The following is a 19746-nucleotide window of genomic DNA, read 5'->3' on the forward strand; positions in this document are numbered from 1 at the left end:
TAATATACATTATCCAAAACTAAATTATTATACCCGCTGCCCTAAAATATATTTTTTTGTATTAAGGTATTATTGCTATTAGCGTAATATTTAAAAAATAATACTATTGTATTAAATAAATAAATAATGAAGTAACATTTCCCTCCCCCATTAAAATTATACCAGCAAAGATTTTATTAAAAAAAAATTAATAAAAATATTACTACTTACATTTCAAGAAGGGGATTGATATAAAATTCTAAGTGCATGGTCACCGGACCAATATAGACCGTCTCAATTAGTACCTCCGGACTCAGCCTCCTTCTCTTGGTACAGTCTCAGCAAATCCATGGCGTCCTGTGCTTGCCTCTTCTCGCATAAGAACCTCCCGGAGGCCTCTTTCAACTGTTCCAGAAATATCTTGTCTGGGAAAGTTATATCGACGAGAGACTCGGGGTCCATGTCACTCAAGAGCTCCAACTCAGCGCCTCCCAGGAGAGAAACATGACATAAATTGTGCTTTAATTTACCCACTAAGCCTGCCAATTCGGCACCTCCTTTGGCATCATCAACTTGGTCCATGTTAAGTCGACAAGGAGGTGAAGGGGGCTGCCAAGTCTGATCAGACGAGAGCACCATGAGGCTGGTATTTGGATCCAACGTGCCGAAATATTCCTCGTCGTCTATCTCGGTCCCATCAGCCTCAAGAACAACAGTAATTTCTCCTTCGATGTTCAGTTTCTCCAAGACTTTTGAGGTTAAGTCTTCCAGTGAAGAGGCCACTACACCCTTCCGAATCTCTCGGGAGGCGGTTGTAAGTTTAAAAGGCTTGCCAGTTTGATTGATGTCTTCCATGGTTTTGGAGTATTTTTACATTTAAATCGTGGATCGAGGCCAGGAAGATGCTACTTCTCGCAGTTCTTTGTTTGAACTGGCTGGTTGCCGCCCTCCTCACACATGAGTTTTACTGGTTGCCCGCCGCGCATGGCGAGCAAAAGGTCAACGCCGGTCATGTCTTCAATCAATATTATACCTGCTGTCTTCCAAAATATTGTATACTTAAACATACTCTCCTTACACTGGATCATTCGAATTTGACTGCATTTTTATAATAATAAAATGTATATAAATACACGGCGCCCAAGCAAATTTATTAAATCATTCACAAAATCACGGTAGCAGTGGAATTTCCAGACAACTCGATTTAGTGAAACAAATAGTTCTGTTCAGTCAAAATTTCAAACATTTGTTTTGAAAAGTGAAAGATGTTTGATCAGTTCCTTCGGCTAACAAAAATGTTATTATTTATCAGTTCTTGTCTCTGACAATTTTTTTATTGCTAAAAAAGCAACATTTCCTTTGAAAAAGATGACCGTTAAGTTTAGTTTTTAAAATAATGCAATTGGTAAGATTTATATTACTTAGTTATTACACTATTGAAACGAATTTATTTTGTAGTTTCAATGTTACAATACTATAAAAAAAATGTCTAACAATAAAGTAGATACCATATCAATTAAAAAGTACTAAATCAACAGTTATTAATTAATTGACATTATCAACACTATCCAATATATGCAAACAAATTATGCAGATAAAAACCAGGTTTCCTTCGAAATGAAATCAATATACATTATTAATTACTTTATTTAAATAAGCATTTAGAAAACTAAAATTACATCGCCATTACGTTTAGCTTACGTGATAAGTATACAACATTGACATGAAAAATAGGTTAAATATATTAATTTTGTACACAGGAAATGAGATTACAAGACACTACATGGTGTTTTTTCGCGAAACGGATTCACACGCTGACTGGAGAATCCCACCAACAAGCAGTCGTCTTGTTCGTGTTCCGTAATGTATTTTATTATATCCTTCACTGCTATCGATACTGGCATTCTCTTGATGGCGGCTTCCCGTCTCAACTGCTCTGTAACGAGACGTTGCTGCTGTAGATTTGAGACAACCATGTCCATCAACGCTGTATCTGATAGGCCTATGGTGAATAATTTTATGAAAACACTAGCAAAGAACTGGGTGCGGCTAACACCACCGCTTTTCACTCGAATTCGTCCAAGAAGAAACACTTAAAAATGTGCCCAGTAAATTCGTCACCTAAAAATAAGTAAATTACTCTTTTATTGAACGGATGTTCCAATAATAATTAATTTTAATACCTTGTTTGCTTGTGCTTCGTTTATGTCAACTTATTTGTCCTTGAATGAAAATTAGTGATGGGACTACTCGAATGAAAATTATCGATTATATCGATTATGAAAATCTCTCGAGATATCTCGAGTGGTCATATAGAATCATTCGATTATTCGGATACGAATGACAGTGGCCACAGCGTTACTAATACGTGCACTACTCAAGCGAGTGCGCAGATGTTTCGATTGTTCCAACGCTCTAACGAGCTACAACATCTCGAGCACAAAATATATATCTCGAGATAAGACGGCCGAGAGGATAGATGAGACAATCGAATATCACCGACATACAAGAAAAAAGGTATGCAGGAATTTTATGAGTGGCATCGCGGGGGGTTAGTTGGGAGCTTTATTTAGCGGGGATAAAAATTCATTTGAATGAAAATAATACCAAATTATGTTTTCCATAAATTCTATATAATTTTTTTTTTTCAAAAAAATCACAAACAATGGACCTCTTTAGGCGGCGACTACTCATTTTAAACACATGCTGCTGAATCACTCAACTGGCAACGAAGAAATATGGAAGAAAGCCCCAATCCGCGACAGTCATTCATTTACCTAACGTCAACATGTTTCGCATATGATTTGGGATAGACCGGAAATTTTCAAAGTGAACTTTCGATTATTCATTCGAATGATCATTCGATTATAAAATTAATTCGAATGGTAACCTCTCGATTATTTAATTCATTCGATTATTCCCATCACTAATGAAAATGAAATGAAGGGAGTAAAAAAACTGTCGCCAACGTAGTATTTAATATATTCGAAAATACCCCACTTGATTGTAGATAAGAGGAAGAAGAAGAGGAGATTGGAGATATGAATTTCAGTACTGTCACTTGTCAGATTTTAGATTATGTTTATAATTTTTTGGTTATGTCTAGTTATTTATTGATTTACAAATGGAAAATATAATACTAACAGCTCTAAATCTTAACAAAGTCTGCAGAGTATGTCTAATGGAATGTGACAGTATGTTTTCAATATACAGTGAATTATTTGAAGATAATTCTGATGAAAAAATTCCTTGTATTTATGAAATACTTATTAGTATTTCTTCAATTAAGGTATTTAACTTTACAATTCCAAATGAGCGTTTTATTTTAGTTAATAATATGTTACAAATAATTTCTTTATTTATTTTTTCTTTTCATGTCATTTCTTTTGTGGTCAGACTTGGTTCATTTCAAGGTTCAATCTGACGATGGACTCCCTTCGATGATTTGTACTAAATGCATCGACAAAGCACATAGTTCGTACAAATTTCAACAACAATGCAACAAATCTCAAATCCTACTTGAAACCTATATCGAACACATTAACAAGGAATTGGCGCATGCTGAAGATGTTTCAAAGACTATAGAAACAAATCAGAAATACGGTTTGAAAAGCGAAACTGTTGAATCAAGTGATTCAGAGTTACCGCCAGAATTAGTTTTGATTAATGAAAATGACCTAATAAAAAATGAAGTAGAAGAAAATGAATGCGATTCTCTGAAAAATTGCATACCATTAGGTGAAGACACGGTAGATCAACTCATTAAGGATAACTTACAAGTAGATAATTTAGAACTGATTTCTCCTAAGATTAGGTCGTTTAATTTAGATTTGAAGAATGAGGAGGTTAGAGACTGCTCTGCGACATCTAATCGGGGAAAGTCTATTAAGGAGATACCTAATATGAATTATTATAAGAAAGAAAAGGGTGATAAAACAGTAGTATGTTTTTTAATCACAAAAAATTTGCTTTTTATAAAAAAAGGTTTGTTCTTTAGGAATATGTATGCAACCTATGCGACAAAAGTTTCAAATATGGCAATAGCTTGAGGATCCACTTGAAGAATCACAGCGATGAGAAACCGTACATGTGCAGCGAGTGTAAAAAGAGTTTTAAAATATACACATCCTTAATGCACCATGTACGTAGCCATTCTGGGGAACAGCCGTACGAATGTAAGGAATGCGGAAAAAAATATAAACAGTCCGGTACCCTCACAGCTCACATGCGGATACATACAGGTATGTCTATAAAAATAAACGTGTAATATGGTACGATCTTTTTTAAATCAAAAATAAAATGGGCTAGTTTATTCTGGTTCAGGTATACGTAAATAAAACGTTTAATATAACAGCTTAATCGATAAGGTTATGAAATAATTTAAATATTACGATGAGAGTTACGATGTCGAGTTACAGATAATAAATTTGAAGTTTTAAAAACAGTACTGGACACATTAATATCAGAGGACAATCTCATTGTTATTCAAATAGTTTCGCTTTGGAATTGTGGTTGAAAAAACAGGCCTGAGCGGGATAATAGATAAATGTTTTGCAATATTTCAAAATCCGGAAAGTTTCCCGGGAAATGTGCTATAAATATTCAAAGAAAGTTTCTTGAAGCTTTAAATTTCTTTCCCAAAGTTTTTGAAAATGAAAATGAAAAGTGGGTAGTTTTCCTTACCCATCTCTACGAGTATTTTATATTTTCAGGTTCAAAGCCGTTCTTATGCTCAATATGCGGGAGGGGGTTCAGACAAGCCCCCGACTTGACTTACCACATGAGAACGCACACAAAGGAAAAGCCGTACATGTGTAACATCTGCGGCAAAACGATGTCCATGCAATGCCATCTGGTCCAACACATGAGATCACATACGGGAGAAAAACCGTTCCAATGCCCGTAAGTGTCAACTTATGGCGATATATACTTGTTGATTTGAAAATTAATTTTCAGAAAGTGCGACAAAGCCTTTCCCTCATCGACGAGGCTGAAACGACACTCTATAACGCACACAACTTTAAAACCCTTCAAGTGTCACATCTGCGACAAGTGCTTCAATAGAAACAGTAGCCTCCGAGTCCACACGAAAACACACTTGGGCGTCCGATCTCACGCCTGCTCGATTTGCAACAAAGCATTCCTGTGGGCGCACTCCCTCAGAGGGCATATGTTAACGCATTCGAAAGAATCGGGTGAGAAGAATGCACAGGTTGGTTCTACGAACGTTTCTAGTCCTACATCGACCGTCTCTGCGCCAGGCAAAGAGGTGTCCAATGTTAAGTTTAACACCATGACGATTTACGCGGATTCGTCGCTAGATAAATCGACGAATGATTCATTCGCGATATATTCCTCTGGAAACGGGAATCGAACCGCGTCGGAGACCTTTCAGATATACTCGGTGGGTAATTCGGAAGATACGGACAGAGTCGAGACTTTTACGCTTTACTCGGCGGAGTCGAATGCGGACGAGGCTTCAGGTATACATTCCTCGATGGTACATCTTTCTGCGGTTAAATTGTAATTTACACACAATTCTTTCTAGTCTGTCCGTGAACCATAGCTATTTTTCTCTTTAAAGTGTTACATTATTAGGGAGCAAATGTAGAATTAGTTGAATCGCAATCAATTTTTAGCGTTCAAAAATTTTTTTTTAACAATATTTGAAAAATATTAACTAATTATTTAAATTTACGAAGCTTACCACTTACAAAGCTTGTAATTGCGGGGGTTACAAAAAAACATTTTTAATATTGCATTCTATACAGGGTGTACCTTTTATACGTCAATAAAACTTGGGGGTGGGTTCCTCGTGTGTTGCATTTCCGAAAGGGTTTTTCTTAATAATTATCTTTAAATCGGCTAAAGATGATGTTAAAATTCGTACAATTTAGCCAAAAATATCCTGTATCTAGCAAATGCAATGTTCATGAAACCTTATATAAACACTATTTTTCCCAGAAGAACCCACCCTTATTTTTTTTGAAGTATATGATATGAATATTATTTCAGTAAACCTACGTTAGGTACAAAATGAATGAGTTTTATCATTGCTTATTTATTTTTATTTATTATTATTCAAATTTATATTACAATAAATGTTGATTTATTTCTACACTAACATTTTGTTGTAATACAATTTTTTTTTTCAGAAAATGTATCCTAAACCATATACAGGGTGTAACTTTATGCGGGGTCATATTTACACAGAGGCTATCTTTGTCCTTTCGAAACACATATCAATAGTTTATTTTTTCCTTTTATCAATAACTCTCTTATCACGCCTCTGGACAAGCTAGTGTGATCTCAAACAACAGCGCATGTTAGCGCATGCACAATTGAGAATTGGGCTATGCATTGTTGTCAAATCTTATAATTTAAAGGAAAAAGTAAGTTCCGCATCACCGGCCATGAGGTACTCTTTAGGATAATCCATCTGATATCATCTTCTTGCAGCAGAATCGTTTTCTCCGGACAGAAACTAGGCTTTAATTATATTTGCACTTTTTACACCACACAAAGGTACTATATGAACACCTTTTCACAAATAGTACAGTCATTGACGCTTTTCACCTCCTAATTCTTTGAAACTGAACCGATCGACTTGAAATTTGGCAGATAGAGAAATGGTCAATGAACATTAGTGACATAGCGCCGATTAACGCTTGACCTGTTGGTGGTTGACACACCTTCTCGGGGGTGTAAATTTTTTTTTCAAAAATAGCGGAAATCAATAGAGAATCCAATTTTGAGCAAAAAATATTCAAAGAATTTTTTCGTGAAATCGATAGTTTTTTAGTTATTCACAATTGAAAACTTGGAATTTTGAGGAAAAAAAACACTTTTTCAAAGTATTTTTCGCGAATAACTCAAAAACTACGCATTTTATTAAAAAAAAGTGTAATGAACAAAAATGTAGCTTTTAAATAAAGAAAATCGTTTTTAAAAAGTGTTGTACGTACTATACAAAGTGAAATATGGTTAGTGGAAGGGGACTTGTTTTGGGGGAAATATTCAAATCGATGTATTCAACGTCAAATAACGGAAAAAGGATTAATTTTACGTGTATGACGCTCCAGGAATTTTTTGTAGTACTCAAAAAGACCTTCAAAAGCACTTTTAGAGCAAAATTGAAGGAGTTATCGTCAAAAACAGATGGGTTGCTCGTATTTTTTAAGGAAAAATGAGCAGTAAATGCTGTACCATTTCCATCAGAATTAAAATTAATCGTAGACCCTTTACAATCAGTTTTGTTTTAGTGTTGTTCATACGATCCTGAAGTTAGACCGGTTTAGAATGTGTACTTTTTGAATAATGTACTGTAAAAGTTGAAAACGTATTTTTCATTATTCAAAAAAATTGCCTTATTTATATAATAACTCTGAAACTATGAAAGATACGTAAAAAATGATAGACAACAAAGATGTAGCTTTTTTTCAATATATTTTGTTTTTTTTTATTCCCAATTATAACATTCCAAGATTTAAAACGTAACTTTTTATAATTTTTTTAGCACAGGGGTGATTTATAAGGGTTGAAAAGTGTTATGAGATACAAATTCTTTCATAAGCAATGAGGGAATTTCTATTTTAAATAATTGCACTGTTAAAAGTAATTTTTTATCATTTTTGTCAATACGGGTGGTTTTTAGGGGTTGAAAGAGAAAAATCCTTTTATTAGCTATAAGGTAACTTTTATTTTAAATATTCCAAATCTTTAAAAAGTAATTTTTTGTCATTATTTTTGGCATAGATCAAATATATCATAAAACATGTTCGAGAACACGGAACATTATTTAATCTTTGTGCTTGAACAAGATTTTAATCAATAAAATAAAACTTAATTTTTTTCAATTTTTTCACTTAGGGGTACTTTTTCTCCCTAAAAAATAAAAAGCGTCAATCGGGCTTATGTCACTTTTGAACTTGAGCCTAAGATGAGTCTTATTTTTAATTTTTATGCAAAACCATGCGGTTTCAAAGAATTCGGAGGTTACAGCTGATTTTCAGCTTCAATGACTGTACTAAAAAAGATATAGTTGAATACTAAATAAGAATTCCCAATCCCATTCCGCCGAATTAACATGGCAGTTTATTTTTAACGCGTTTACCGTCATATCAGAACACCTGCAACTTTGGCATGTAAACAGAACAGTGACATTCAAAAATAAAAAAAACAGTAACACAAATGTTTTATTTATTTGTACTCACTGTATAAAATAGAATAAAGAGGTTCGCGTTTCACCGAATTAAAGTAACAGTTGCTTTTTACCCATTTACTATCCGTATCATACCAGAAGCCAACTCAACTCGCAGTAGTGGCCTTTTTAGAGAAAATATGGCTTTTTCACTAAACAGCAGAGGCTAGCCTCCACTGCCCTTCTTAAGCATTAGGAAGAGATTGGATTCTGCTTAAATTTAAACTGTTCACGATTTAATTTTAATTAATTTAATACGTCTAGCACCGATTGGCCGTTGAAATGGCTGAATAAGAAAAAAGAGTAAAAACATACTGGATCTCGTTTAGAATTTTATATTTTTTTAATATTACGTTTTAACCTTCCTAAATGTGTCCCTATCTAGTTTATATAGTGACAGTAGTATCATTCAATTAAACTAGGACAATGTCATTGACGCTTAGAGAAATTATCTCGGAACTAGCGGTTTTTTGAAGTCCTGGATGAAAAAGATTCAATTGGTTTAAAATTCCGTATCACTATCAATTTTTATCGAACGTCCAAATATCACATCAAAAAGACACTACTAGAGATATATTTCCAAGTACACGAATGAAAAGGTTTCACTTCACAATCACAAATATGCAAACAAATCAATATACGTTTATTTTACTCAAGCGCGTGTACTTAAACTATCGTTTCTTCGTTCCATTTTTAACAGAGTTGTTTTCGCTACCGTGATGCCTGTTGAAATGCCTCTTCAAATTACTGGAATCGTGAAACCCCTTCTCACAAACGGAACACACGTAAGGCGTCTCGCCAGTGTGCTGTCTCATGTGCACCTTCAACGTTTGAGGCTGGGCAAGTTGCTTTCCGCAAATAGAACACGTATAGGGCTTTTCCCCGCTGTGACTCCTCAAGTGAACGCTTAAGTGGGAGGGAGACATGAACGATTTGGTGCACAAGTGACACCTGTGCGGTTTCTCGCCGGTATGTTGCAGAACGTGATTGTGCAAAGCGTTTTCTTGGTAAAACTGCTTGCTGCAGTCGGGGCACTCTAGAAGTTTATCGTTGGAGTGTGTTAGTACGTGATTATTTAAACCGCTTTTTGTGTAGTACCTTTTGTCGCAGTGTGGGCAGTTCAGGGACTTGTCGGTTACGTGGTGGGACATGTGGACGTTTAAGGAATTCCTTTGGCTAAACACTCTCCCACAATCCTTACATTCAAAAGGTTTTTCGCCGGTGTGGGTTCTAATGTGGCTCTGTAGAGTCGGATTTGTTATGAATTTTCTCCCGCAAATATTGCATAAGAATTTTTTTACTCCTTTGTGGATAAGTTGGTGATTGGCGTAGCCAGATCGACTGGCAAAAATTTTACCGCAAGTCTTGCATTCCAGTTTTAAATGCACTCTTTTTTCGGTGTATTTTCTTTTGTGTTTTGGTATTTTGTCTATGTCGTTGCTGTGGACGTGATAAATATGGGCAGCGTGATCAACGAGCCTTTTGAAACCATTCCCACAGTAGACGCATATGTAAGGTGTTTTTCCAGTATGGAAATTTAGGTGTTCATCTAAAGATCTCTTCCTTAAGAAACCTATAAACAATCAGTTATTTCAAATTCTGGCCATTTATCATCAAATTACCTTTTTCACAGATTTCACAAATAAATGGCTTTACGCCTGTGTGTGTAAGAGCGTGCCTTCTTAAATTTTCTGCAAACGCAAATGTTTTGGAACATTCCGGACATTTGTAAGGTGTATCTTTTTTATGCGATCTCAAATGTATTATTAGTTTATTTCTTGGATAAAATGATTTTTTGCAGATTGGACATTTACAATCATCTGGCCTACAATTTGGATTCAGTCTGTAATGCCTCTTTACACCTCCAGGGTTTATGTATTCCCTACAACCAGAGCACTTCCGTTCATTAGATTTTATTCGTTTTGACATTTTCATTTCACTCTTCGAGGGACAGGGCATTAAACTATTTTTTTTCTTTACCTCACTTTGTAATTTAGCCAGCGACTCCTCATTTTGTTCAAAATCGCAGTTATCTGAATCATATGCTTCATTTATTTCCTGTAGATAAACTCTTTTAAGAAACGCATCACTATTTTTGCATTTCTCGATAAATAAATTGATATCATCAAGGTGTTTCTTACAAATGCTACAAACATTTTTGGGAAACGTATCCTCCTTTGTAATCTACAAATAAAAATTTGATGACTGATAAAAAAGTATTTTCTTTGATTCAATAAACATACTTCGATATTTGTAAGTAGTTTAAATACGTCTGCCATTTTTAATTCAATGAAATTATGAAGATCATCAGCAGTGTGCAAACAAATTCGGCATATATTTGGGAAATCTTGATAAGTGACACTAATTTCGGTCATTATTTGTTTATTTAGCCTAATTTAAAAGGCTAACCTCTTTTCCTGAAAGTGACAACTCAATATGACATTGGAAAGTATTTTCTTCTTCTTCAAAATGTTGGCTTGTTCCATTTCTTCTGTTTCATATTGTTGGGAATTAGTTCCATTTTCACAGTTTCAGGATCACCAACATTCAAATTTAAAATAAAAAATGAAAAAATCTTTGGTTAACTAAGGGCCGTACAAGGCATTTGTACAGGTAAAAAAATTTTTGAAAATTACGTAAACATGATGAATTAAAACTCAAATCAAAACAATGGGAACCTGAACTATATCTACTGTGTTATTTAAATAATTTTTAATTATTATGTAACAGGTATATATGGTAATAATTCAGAAATAATTTTATTTAACGTAAACTTGTTTAAGAACCCTAAAATATGGCAAATGTGAGTATAATTTCGGAATATTCTTCTTTATTAGTTGGAAAACGTAGTAGACTTATTATTGCCAAGGTAAACTATTCACTGAGAGTGAAACATAGAATTCCTCAAGAAGGTCCCATTGAAGCGTTAGAGAGAAAAATTAAATCTGGCGAATTGCAGACGGACAATGTGCAGTTAAATATTACTGATCAGTTACAAAGGGTTTACGATGATGTAAAACATTACAAACCTGCAGAAAATAATATATTCAGTAAACTATTTGCCAGCAAGAAAAATGCTCCCAAGGGATTATACATTTATGGTGCTGTGGGTGGAGGAAAAACCATGCTCATGGATTTATTTTACAACAGCTGTAACATCGATCGTAAAACGAGAGTCCACTTCAATGCTTTTATGGTAGAAGTACACAGGAAGATGCACGAATTGAAACGAGAAATAGTTGTCGACTACACTCAACGCAAGCCCAAACCCTTCGACCCCATACCACCCGTAGCAAATAGTATTATAGAGAAGTCTTGGCTTATCTGTTTCGATGAATTTCAAGTAACGGACATCGCCGATGCTATGATTTTAAAACGTCTGTTTACATACCTGTTTGATAACGGAGTCGTCGTAGTTGCTACAAGTAACAGACCTCCGGAAGACCTGTACAAAAATGGCCTCCAACGGTCCAATTTCATTCCGTTTATTGGGATACTGAAAAACCACTGTGAAGTAGCTAATTTAGATTCGGGAATAGATTATAGATTGAAAGCGATTGGTGCTAAGACCAATTACTTTGAAAAGCCTAAATTCAAATTGGATCCTGTGGCACAGATCTTTAAAGTCTTAACCTCCAAAGAAAACGACGTAGTGAGAAGTAAAACGTTTTCCATTTTGGGCCGGGACGTGACTTTTAGGAAAGTCTGCGGCGGATTATTAGAAACCTCTTTTGAGGAATTATGTGATAGGCCTTTAGGCGCCAACGATTACTTGCACCTTACTCAATTTTTTCACACTATAATAATTAGAGACGTGCCTAGAATAGATTTAGTAAGGATGAGATCTCAGGCTAGGAGATTTATAACGCTTATCGACGCACTGTACGATAACAGAACTAAAGTTATCGTTACGGCGGACACGCCTATAAAAGAGTTATTCTTCGCGTCGCAGGACAAGTCTGAAGGGATCAGCGACGAGCATAGGATGCTTATGGATGACCTGAAGATAGGCGACAATGATTTGACTGCGAATATTTTTACTGGAGACGAGGAAATTTTTGCCATCGATAGGACGTTGTCGAGACTTTCCGAAATGCAAAGCGAAGATTATTGGGGTAAGAAGAAGTGATGCTCCTGCACGTTAGGTACTTAAATTTATATGAATTATTTTTGTTAAAATTTTATTTTTGTTATGCGTATATCAGTATTTATTTGTTATATCAATGTTTTAACAAATATTATTTGTTTTTATTGTTAGTCAATTGATACGATATCAAGTTTTCTTGACTCGTATTTGTAAATAAAATGTTAAGGCAACATTAATTTCTGATTAACTTTCCTGGAAATAAATCAAAAACAAAGTGCATAATTTAAAAATGTATTTCGTAACAAATTAGTTCTGCCAAAGTCTTAGAACTTTATCTTTTCCTCCCGAAGCGACCCTCAAGCCATCCGTGGACCAATCGACTGCATAAACCTCGTCCGCGTGTCCAGGCAAATCGATTTCCAAGCTATTCGTTTTCAAGCTCCATAATTTCAGAGTAGAATCGGCACTACCGCTAACCATAAGCCTGGAATCGGCAGAAAACGCCACCATATAGACGGGTTGCACATGTCCTCGTAGCGTACAAATAAACTTGCCAGTTTTTGAATCCCACAGTCTGATAGACTTGTCGAAAGAAGCGGACGCTATCACGCGACCGTCCGGAGAAAATTTTACGTCATTCACTAGTTGCTGATGGCCTAAAATGAGAGAAATTATTTTGCTGGAATCACATTCTTAAATTATATCTTACCAGTCAGTCTTGCTAAGGGTTTCTTATCCTTTTCCGGGTCCCATAGAAACAAAGTAAAATCGTCAGAGCCTGAAACTAACCTCTCGCCAAAGGGTTCGGTAACTTTATAGAACCGAGACAAGGCAAACTCTTGAGATTTTTTCTTATCTATGCACGACGTGTCTTTGTTCGAATCTTTTACAGGGTCAAAAGCACCTGAAAACAGAAACGGTTAAAAATTATAATAAAATTTAAAAATGTCTCTTTTACTAGAATTAATGGTCTTACCGATTCTTAAAATATAGTCTGTACTCAGTGCTAAAGTATTGACCCAATGCGCATGCCCCGATAAAGTTCTACATAATATACCGTCCTTCGCCCGCCAAACTTTCACAGTTCTATCTTGCGAAGCCGTGTAAATGAGCCCAGTACCGCCCCACTTTACGACTGTCACACTCTTCAAATGGCCCGAAATCGTTAGAATAGTATTACAAAGCACAGTATCCCATATTCTAACGTCTCCATCTTTCGAGGAACTTGCTAGAAACCTACACAAATTTTATTATACACCTACTTCACAATTTTTGTTTTTTAACTTGCCTGCAATCCGGGTTTTTATGATAAGGTTCCCAACTCAAACTTGTTACCCATTGTTTATGCCCAACCATAGTTTTTCCCATCTGTTTACCCGTAACAGGATCCCAAATTATTATTTTACCATCCTTACAGGCTGAGGCCAACTTGCTACTGTCGGGAGACCAAGAAATACACAAGACCCAGTTATTATGTCCTTTACAAGTATAAGTAGGTGTTTGCGTATTGACATCCCAAAATCTGACTGTCGTATCTCCAGATCCGCTAGCTAAATGTTTACCGTCAGGACTAAAACTTACCGAGATTACAGCTTCGGCATGTCCAGGCATAGAACTTGTGCATCTTGTGACTGGACGTACTTTAAACACTGCTTGTTGCTGGTAAATTATATCAATTACGCCCTCAGTATTTAAATTTAAACTATCCAAGGAACTTTGGAGGTCGTGTTTGATTTCTTTATCGTTTACGAAAAATAGATACGAGGCAGGTTCCTCTTGTTTTAAAATTGCTTTACAAATCAGGGTGAGTTCTGGTAAGCTGCAATTTACAGGTAAGTCCATCATATCGCCAGCCACCTCTCCCGTTTCTGACACAAAACGGCACAAAAGCCTTTTAGTTTCAATTAACTCGTGCTCCATTTTTTTAAGTCCCAGCATAACACACTTTTCAACTTTTGAAGGATAACATAACCTCTACACACGTGTTTATAGCATGTATTGACAGTACATAAGGTCGATTCAAATATTTTTTAAATATGACGTCAAGGTAAAAAGTTTTATATTTTCACGTCAAATATCTATGATGTATACAACAAGGAAAATTTGAGATAAATTTATAAACTAGAGGTTGCTCAAATTTTTTGGTTCCTGATTATTTGCAAGAATATGAATATTTATATTGATCTATGGAAATAATTCAACCATTTTCATAATGGATACACCTTTTCATTCCGCACTTGTAGAATCGATACTTTAGAACTACATACGTTACAAAAGAACTATCCCCATCTGTGTACAGTTGATCTAACAATTTTCTTTCAGAAAACCACCAGAAAACCTTAGAACAGAACAAAAATATAATATAACCATAACCTCTATCTTTTGTATCCTGATACAAGACAACGTATTTTGTTGTATTTTCTATATTTTGAAACCTAAAAGTTAAGAAATAATGGACACGAAACATCAAAAGATGCCCAAAGTGGCAAAGGTAAAGTCTTAATAATTAGATATATGAATACCAAGTTTTTTAAATCTAAAATTTTAGGTGAAAAATAAAGCTCCGGCAGAAATCCAAATCACTGCCGAACAACTTCTAAGAGAAGCTAAAGAAAGAGATTTGGAAATCTTACCTCCTCCTCCAAAGCAAAAAATTTCGGATCCAGCCGAACTAGCTGACTATCAGTTAAGAAGACGTAAACAATTTGAAGACAACATAAGAAAAAATCGTACTGTCATTTCTAACTGGATAAAATACGCACAATGGGAAGAATCGCAGAAGGAAATACAACGGGCAAGGTCTATTTGGGAGAGAGCCCTAGACGTCGATCACAGAAATATTACAATTTGGCTGAAATATACAGAAATGGAAATGAGAAATAGACAGGTAGGTAGTATATTCATCGTTACGTTCCGTCAGTTTAAAATTTTGGGTTGTAGGTTAATCACGCCAGAAATCTATGGGACAGAGCCGTTACTATTTTACCTAGAGTAAATCAGTTTTGGTACAAATATACTTACATGGAAGAAATGCTGGAAAATATACCAGGGGCTCGGGCAGTTTTTGAACGTTGGATGGAATGGCAACCAGACGAACAAGCTTGGCAAACGTATATCAATTTTGAACTAAGATATAAGGAAATTGACCGAGCCAGGCTAATATACGAAAGGTAAACAAGTGCACAGATGAAACAAGTCCACAGATGATAATATAAATATTTTTGCTTAGATTTGTTATAACACATCCGGAAGTGAAACACTGGATAAAATACGCCCGATTTGAAGAAAATCATGGTTTCATCCATTCTGCTCGTCAAATATACGAACGTGCGGTACAGTTTTATGGTGATGATCATTTGGATGAAAAACTGTATATCGCGTTCGCCAAGTTTGAGGAAAATCAGAAGGAACACGACAGAGCAAGGGTGATATACAAATACGCCTTGGATCACATCCCGAAAGATCAAACCAAAGAACTTTACAAAGCCTACACAATACACGAGAAAAAATACGGCGACAGGAGCGGCATAGAGGAGGTGATAGTATCGAAACGCAAATTTCAATACGAGCAGGAGATAGCGCAAAATCCTACGAACTACGATGCTTGGTTTGATTATATCAGACTAGTGGAGGGCGAAGGAGATGTCGAAGTTACAAGGGAAACGTATGAAAGGGCAATAGCTAACATACCGCCAACGAAAAACAAGCAGTACTGGCGTAGATATATCTATTTGTGGATAAACTACGCGCTGTTCGAAGAATTAGAAGCAAACGATTACGAACGTACGAGACAAGTGTACAAAGCTTGTTTGGAATTATTGCCGCACAAGGCGTTCACTTTTTCGAAAATATGGCTCCTGTTTGCGCAGTATGAAATCCGACAAAAGAATTTGACCGCCGCCAGGAAGATACTCGGTATGTCCATAGGGATGTGTCCGAGGGACAAACTTTTCCGAGGCTACATAGACCTAGAAATACAACTTCGAGAGTTCGACAGGTGTCGGCGGCTATACGAGAAGTTCTTAGAATTCGGACCGGAAAATTGCGTGACGTGGATGAAGTTCGCGGAATTAGAAACGCTACTGGGTGATGCAGACAGAGCTAGGGCTATATACGAACTGGCCATAAACCAACCGAGACTGGATATGCCCGAACTGCTTTGGAAGGCCTACATCGACTTCGAGATAGCCCAAGACGAACCTGATAACGCACGGCAGTTGTACGAGAGACTACTAGAAAGGACGTCGCACGTTAAAGTTTGGCTCTCCTACGCAAAGTTCGAGTTGAATAACCAAATGGAAGACGACATGAACGTCAAACTCTCCAGAAGGGTATTCGAGAGGGCAAACGAGAGTTTGAAGAGTTCCGCCGAGAAAGAAGCCAGAGTTTTATTGTTAGAAAACTGGAAGGAGTTCGAAAACGCTCACGGAGACGAAGCGAATAAGGAGAAAGTTAACGGTAAAATGCCGAGGAGGATCAAGAAACGACAGAAGGTCATCGATGAGGATGGGATAGAGCAGGGATGGGAAGAAGTCTTTGATTATATCTTTCCCGAAGACGAGGCTAGCAGGCCGAACCTCAAACTGCTCGCTGCCGCTAAGAACTGGAAGAAGAAAGTTGTGGACGAACCTACTATGGAGAATGAAGTTATTGAGGGGGATACTGGCGACGGTAATGATAACAATGAAGAGGAAATCAGGGAAAGTTAATGTACGTTTTAATTCATTTCATATATTTTTTTTATATTAAAGTGGTAATACTGATTTTAAAGCTTTTTGACTTTTTGTCACCTTGAAAACAGAAATTGTTTTAACGGAAAATGTTACAGACCGTTTTCAAAACATCTTGTAAAATTAATTATACAAGGTTATCCAAAAGTCCCGGTACGGCAGAAAAACTTTCGTAGAAAGCATTCTGTGAAAATATGTTTCAGACAAAAGTGTAAGGATTTTTTCCTGGATATCTGATGGTGACCTTGGATTTGACCTTGACTTTGACCTTCAAATTAATTTGAAGGTCAAGTTAAGTTTTTTAAATAGGAACCCCTATTTTTTATTACGGATTTGGAAAGAGGTTAAATCCTTACACTTTTGTCTGAAACATTTTTTTCCCAAAATGCATTCTCCATTGTCAAAGTTATGGTCAAGACGATCTTTGGATGTAAAATTTCCTGCTCTTTCCAAATCCCCAATAAAAAATAGGCATTCCCATTTAAAAAACTTAACTTGACCTTCAAATGACCTTGAGGGTCAAAGTCAAGGTCAAATCTACACTTTTGTGTGAAACATTTTTATCCAAAAGTTTTTCTGCCGTACCGGGACTTTTGGATAACCCTGTATAAATTCTACATTTATTTAAAGCGTATCGACTTCACAAATTGCTGATTTGTGCTAAAATGGTAAAAGGTTTCCACAAGAGTAAATTGTATTTGCAAAAAAAAAAATTTCTTCCGGTGATTCATGATTTTTGAAGAATAATTTTTTCATAGAAAAGGAAACGTTTTATCTTAATTTTCTCAAATTTCACACTTTACAAACAGCACACCGCACTTTATTAACTACTTAAATATTGCTTTTGCGTAGGAGCGGATCCAAGGGGGGGCATGGGGGGCGATCGCTCCCCACCCCAAATGGTCCGAAAATTTTTTTTTTAACAAATGAACAAGGAACCAACCATAAAAATAAACTCCAAGAGCTCCATACTCCACAATATTATAAAACCGTCTAAAATTCCCTCTTTGAAGTGACCAAATCAAAGATCGAACAGAATAAAGATTAAAATTTTTCTGTTTAAAAATGTCTCAGTTTTCTTGCCTAAACGTCCCCCCCCCCCCCCTAACGTCCATCTCTGGATCCTACCCTGCCTTTGTAAATATTGGGAAATATGTGACATTTACAAAAAATATTAAATATCTCGCGTTTCTTAATTTTATAGCAATTATACCAAGAAGAACTTACATTCATAGGTCCTTCTCATTTTGCTTGTTTATTCTTTTATTTTCATTTGTACTGGAAGAAAATTCTCAAAAATTTAATTTTCAGTCTTTTTACAACACTGCATGTGCACACAAAAATCTTTATTTTGTCTAAAAGATATTTAGAAACAATATTCATTGAACTTTGAAAACTTCAACACCCTCTGTCTCAAAAACGATAACTTTAAGCACAAATATTTATCAGAGTGTAACTTTGATTGTGAGGTGATATTTATACGTAGTCTACCTTTGATCTTTAGAAAATTTCATAAGTTCATTTTCTCAAATTTTGTTGTGAAAACAAATTCCTTTTTAAATAAAAAAGTAATTTTCATACTCCTCCGCTAGAAAGACTACTGTAACCTCAAACTACCACGAGGGCATACCCATTTGGGAAGTTCTTGGCTTCTTATTTTTCCGAATTGACGTTGGCTCTTTGTTTTTTGCCCGCCTAACTCCCCATTGCCATATCACCTCAAGCGGATTGATGTTATGTATTTCAGTGTGAGTGTCAGAGCTGATCAACACTGAAATTCACAAACTATACACAGTGCTTTAACAAAATAGTAAGTTATTTTTATAAAAAACTTGAAATTATTTAGACATACTTTGAATCTATCAAATTACTATTAGTATTATTTTATAAAATAGCAAAAATAGTTATTTTAAAACATACCTAAATTAGTTTTATTTACAATTATTAGTAAAATATTGGTTAATACTTAATAAATCATTAGTCAATCGCTTTTTTAAACCTACCAAAAAATAATTTTATTTCACTAAAATCCATAGTCCAGGCGGTATCTGTTTCGGGTTGGGTAAAACGCATATGATCGGAGATTTTTGCTTAAACGGCTTCTAAATAACATCAGAAATGATAGTTTTTCTATGTACATAAAAAAACGTGGGCATAATTGTTATTGCAAAAAAGTATAAAAAAAATAGCTGAAAAATTCATTTTTTTTCTTGGATTTCTCGTCGACAACTTAGCAATTATTCGTTTTAGACAAAAATGGAAGAGGAAAAAAGTTTTGTAATTAAATTTTGAACAAGATAGTTAGTTGCAATTCGATAAAATGATTATTGTTGTTGCAAAAATCAGAAAAATCATTTAAAAAATTGCAAAAAATGCTAGTTAATTTGTGAATTTTTTTAATACCTAGGATCTTCTTACATTTCCCAATTAAACTTCTTAGTGTATAAAATCATCACACCAAATTTCATCCAATTCGTTTCTATAGTTTTTACATAATTGTTTAATTTTTTTTTTAATTAAAAACATTTCAAAATCAAATTTCTAAAAATCTAAAGCCTTTGAGTACTTGAAAATTTCACCACAAAAAGAAGAGCTCTCAAGCTTTAAAATGCTTTCTGAAAAATTCAAATCGGACGATTAGGTGAGCCGTGGTGATTGTTTAAACATTTTCCCAATTTTCACGCTTATAAACAATTGCAATAATTTAATGTTTTTTTCATATTTTGTTTTACTTTAAAATATGGTTTGAA

General features: G+C 35.2%; 7 protein-coding genes across 10 annotated transcripts; 3 read left to right on the plus strand and 4 right to left on the minus strand.

Moving 5' to 3' along the window:
* Positions 1-214: 214 nt before the first annotated feature.
* On the minus strand, positions 215-897 carry LOC108913936. Its single transcript, XM_018719592.1, has one exon. It carries the CDS (start codon positions 832-834, stop codon positions 274-276), a length of 561 nt encoding a protein of 186 aa, XP_018575108.1. The 5' UTR covers positions 835-897; the 3' UTR covers positions 215-273.
* Positions 898-1610: 713 nt separating this feature from the next.
* Positions 1611-2214, minus strand: LOC108913934 (guanine nucleotide-binding protein subunit gamma-1). The gene is made up of 2 exons (XM_018719589.1): positions 2163-2214; positions 1611-2100 (listed from the first exon to the last, which is right to left on the minus strand). Exon 2 carries the CDS (start codon positions 1959-1961, stop codon positions 1749-1751), a length of 213 nt encoding a protein of 70 aa, XP_018575105.1. The 5' UTR covers positions 1962-2100; positions 2163-2214; the 3' UTR covers positions 1611-1748.
* An 889-nt stretch (positions 2215-3103) lies between these two features.
* Positions 3104-6003, plus strand: LOC108913935 (zinc finger protein 2 homolog). 2 transcript variants are annotated; one of them, XM_018719590.1, is made up of 5 exons: positions 3104-3268; positions 3393-3920; positions 3977-4220; positions 4692-4881; positions 4936-6003. In XM_018719590.1, exons 1-5 carry the CDS (start codon positions 3104-3106, stop codon positions 5504-5506), a joined length of 1698 nt encoding a protein of 565 aa, XP_018575106.1. In that variant the 3' UTR covers positions 5507-6003. The 2 variants fall into 2 exon arrangements, with proteins under 2 accessions (XP_018575106.1, XP_018575107.1); XM_018719591.1 differs by having other exon boundaries at positions 3197-3268; positions 3376-3920.
* A 1972-nt stretch (positions 6004-7975) lies between these two features.
* Positions 7976-10561, minus strand: LOC108913932 (zinc finger protein OZF-like). The gene is made up of 3 exons (XM_018719586.1): positions 10423-10561; positions 9802-10363; positions 7976-9752 (listed from the first exon to the last, which is right to left on the minus strand). The coding sequence occupies exons 1-3, from the start codon at positions 10552-10554 to the stop codon at positions 8851-8853; spliced, it is 1596 nt and encodes a 531-aa protein (XP_018575102.1). The 5' UTR covers positions 10555-10561; the 3' UTR covers positions 7976-8850.
* Positions 10562-10736: 175 nt separating this feature from the next.
* On the plus strand, positions 10737-12453 carry LOC108913942 (putative ATPase N2B). The gene is made up of 2 exons (XM_018719599.1): positions 10737-10909; positions 10963-12453. The coding sequence occupies exon 2, from the start codon at positions 10974-10976 to the stop codon at positions 12306-12308; it is 1335 nt and encodes a 444-aa protein (XP_018575115.1). The 5' UTR covers positions 10737-10909; positions 10963-10973; the 3' UTR covers positions 12309-12453.
* A 90-nt stretch (positions 12454-12543) lies between these two features.
* On the minus strand, positions 12544-14234 carry LOC108913941 (notchless protein homolog 1). Its single transcript, XM_018719598.1, has 4 exons — positions 13555-14234; positions 13243-13502; positions 12976-13170; positions 12544-12922 (listed from the first exon to the last, which is right to left on the minus strand). The coding sequence occupies exons 1-4, from the start codon at positions 14202-14204 to the stop codon at positions 12573-12575; spliced, it is 1455 nt and encodes a 484-aa protein (XP_018575114.1). The 5' UTR covers positions 14205-14234; the 3' UTR covers positions 12544-12572.
* A 391-nt stretch (positions 14235-14625) lies between these two features.
* Positions 14626-18039, plus strand: LOC108913930 (protein crooked neck). 3 transcript variants are annotated; one of them, XM_018719583.2, is made up of 5 exons: positions 14626-14757; positions 14815-15153; positions 15207-15436; positions 15496-16976; positions 17849-18039. In XM_018719583.2, exons 1-4 carry the CDS (start codon positions 14719-14721, stop codon positions 16973-16975), a joined length of 2088 nt encoding a protein of 695 aa, XP_018575099.1. In that variant the 5' UTR covers positions 14626-14718; the 3' UTR covers position 16976; positions 17849-18039. The 3 variants fall into 3 exon arrangements, with proteins under 3 accessions (XP_018575099.1, XP_018575101.1, XP_018575100.1); XM_018719585.2 differs by having other exon boundaries at positions 17932-18039; XM_018719584.2 differs by lacking the exon at positions 17849-18039 and having other exon boundaries at positions 15496-17030.
* Positions 18040-19746: the final 1707 nt, after the last annotated feature.

Source organism: Anoplophora glabripennis, unplaced genomic scaffold (genome assembly GCF_000390285.2).
Source record: "Anoplophora glabripennis isolate ALB-LARVAE unplaced genomic scaffold, Agla_2.0 scaffold745, whole genome shotgun sequence".
Classification (NCBI taxonomy): domain Eukaryota; kingdom Metazoa; phylum Arthropoda; class Insecta; order Coleoptera; family Cerambycidae; genus Anoplophora; species Anoplophora glabripennis.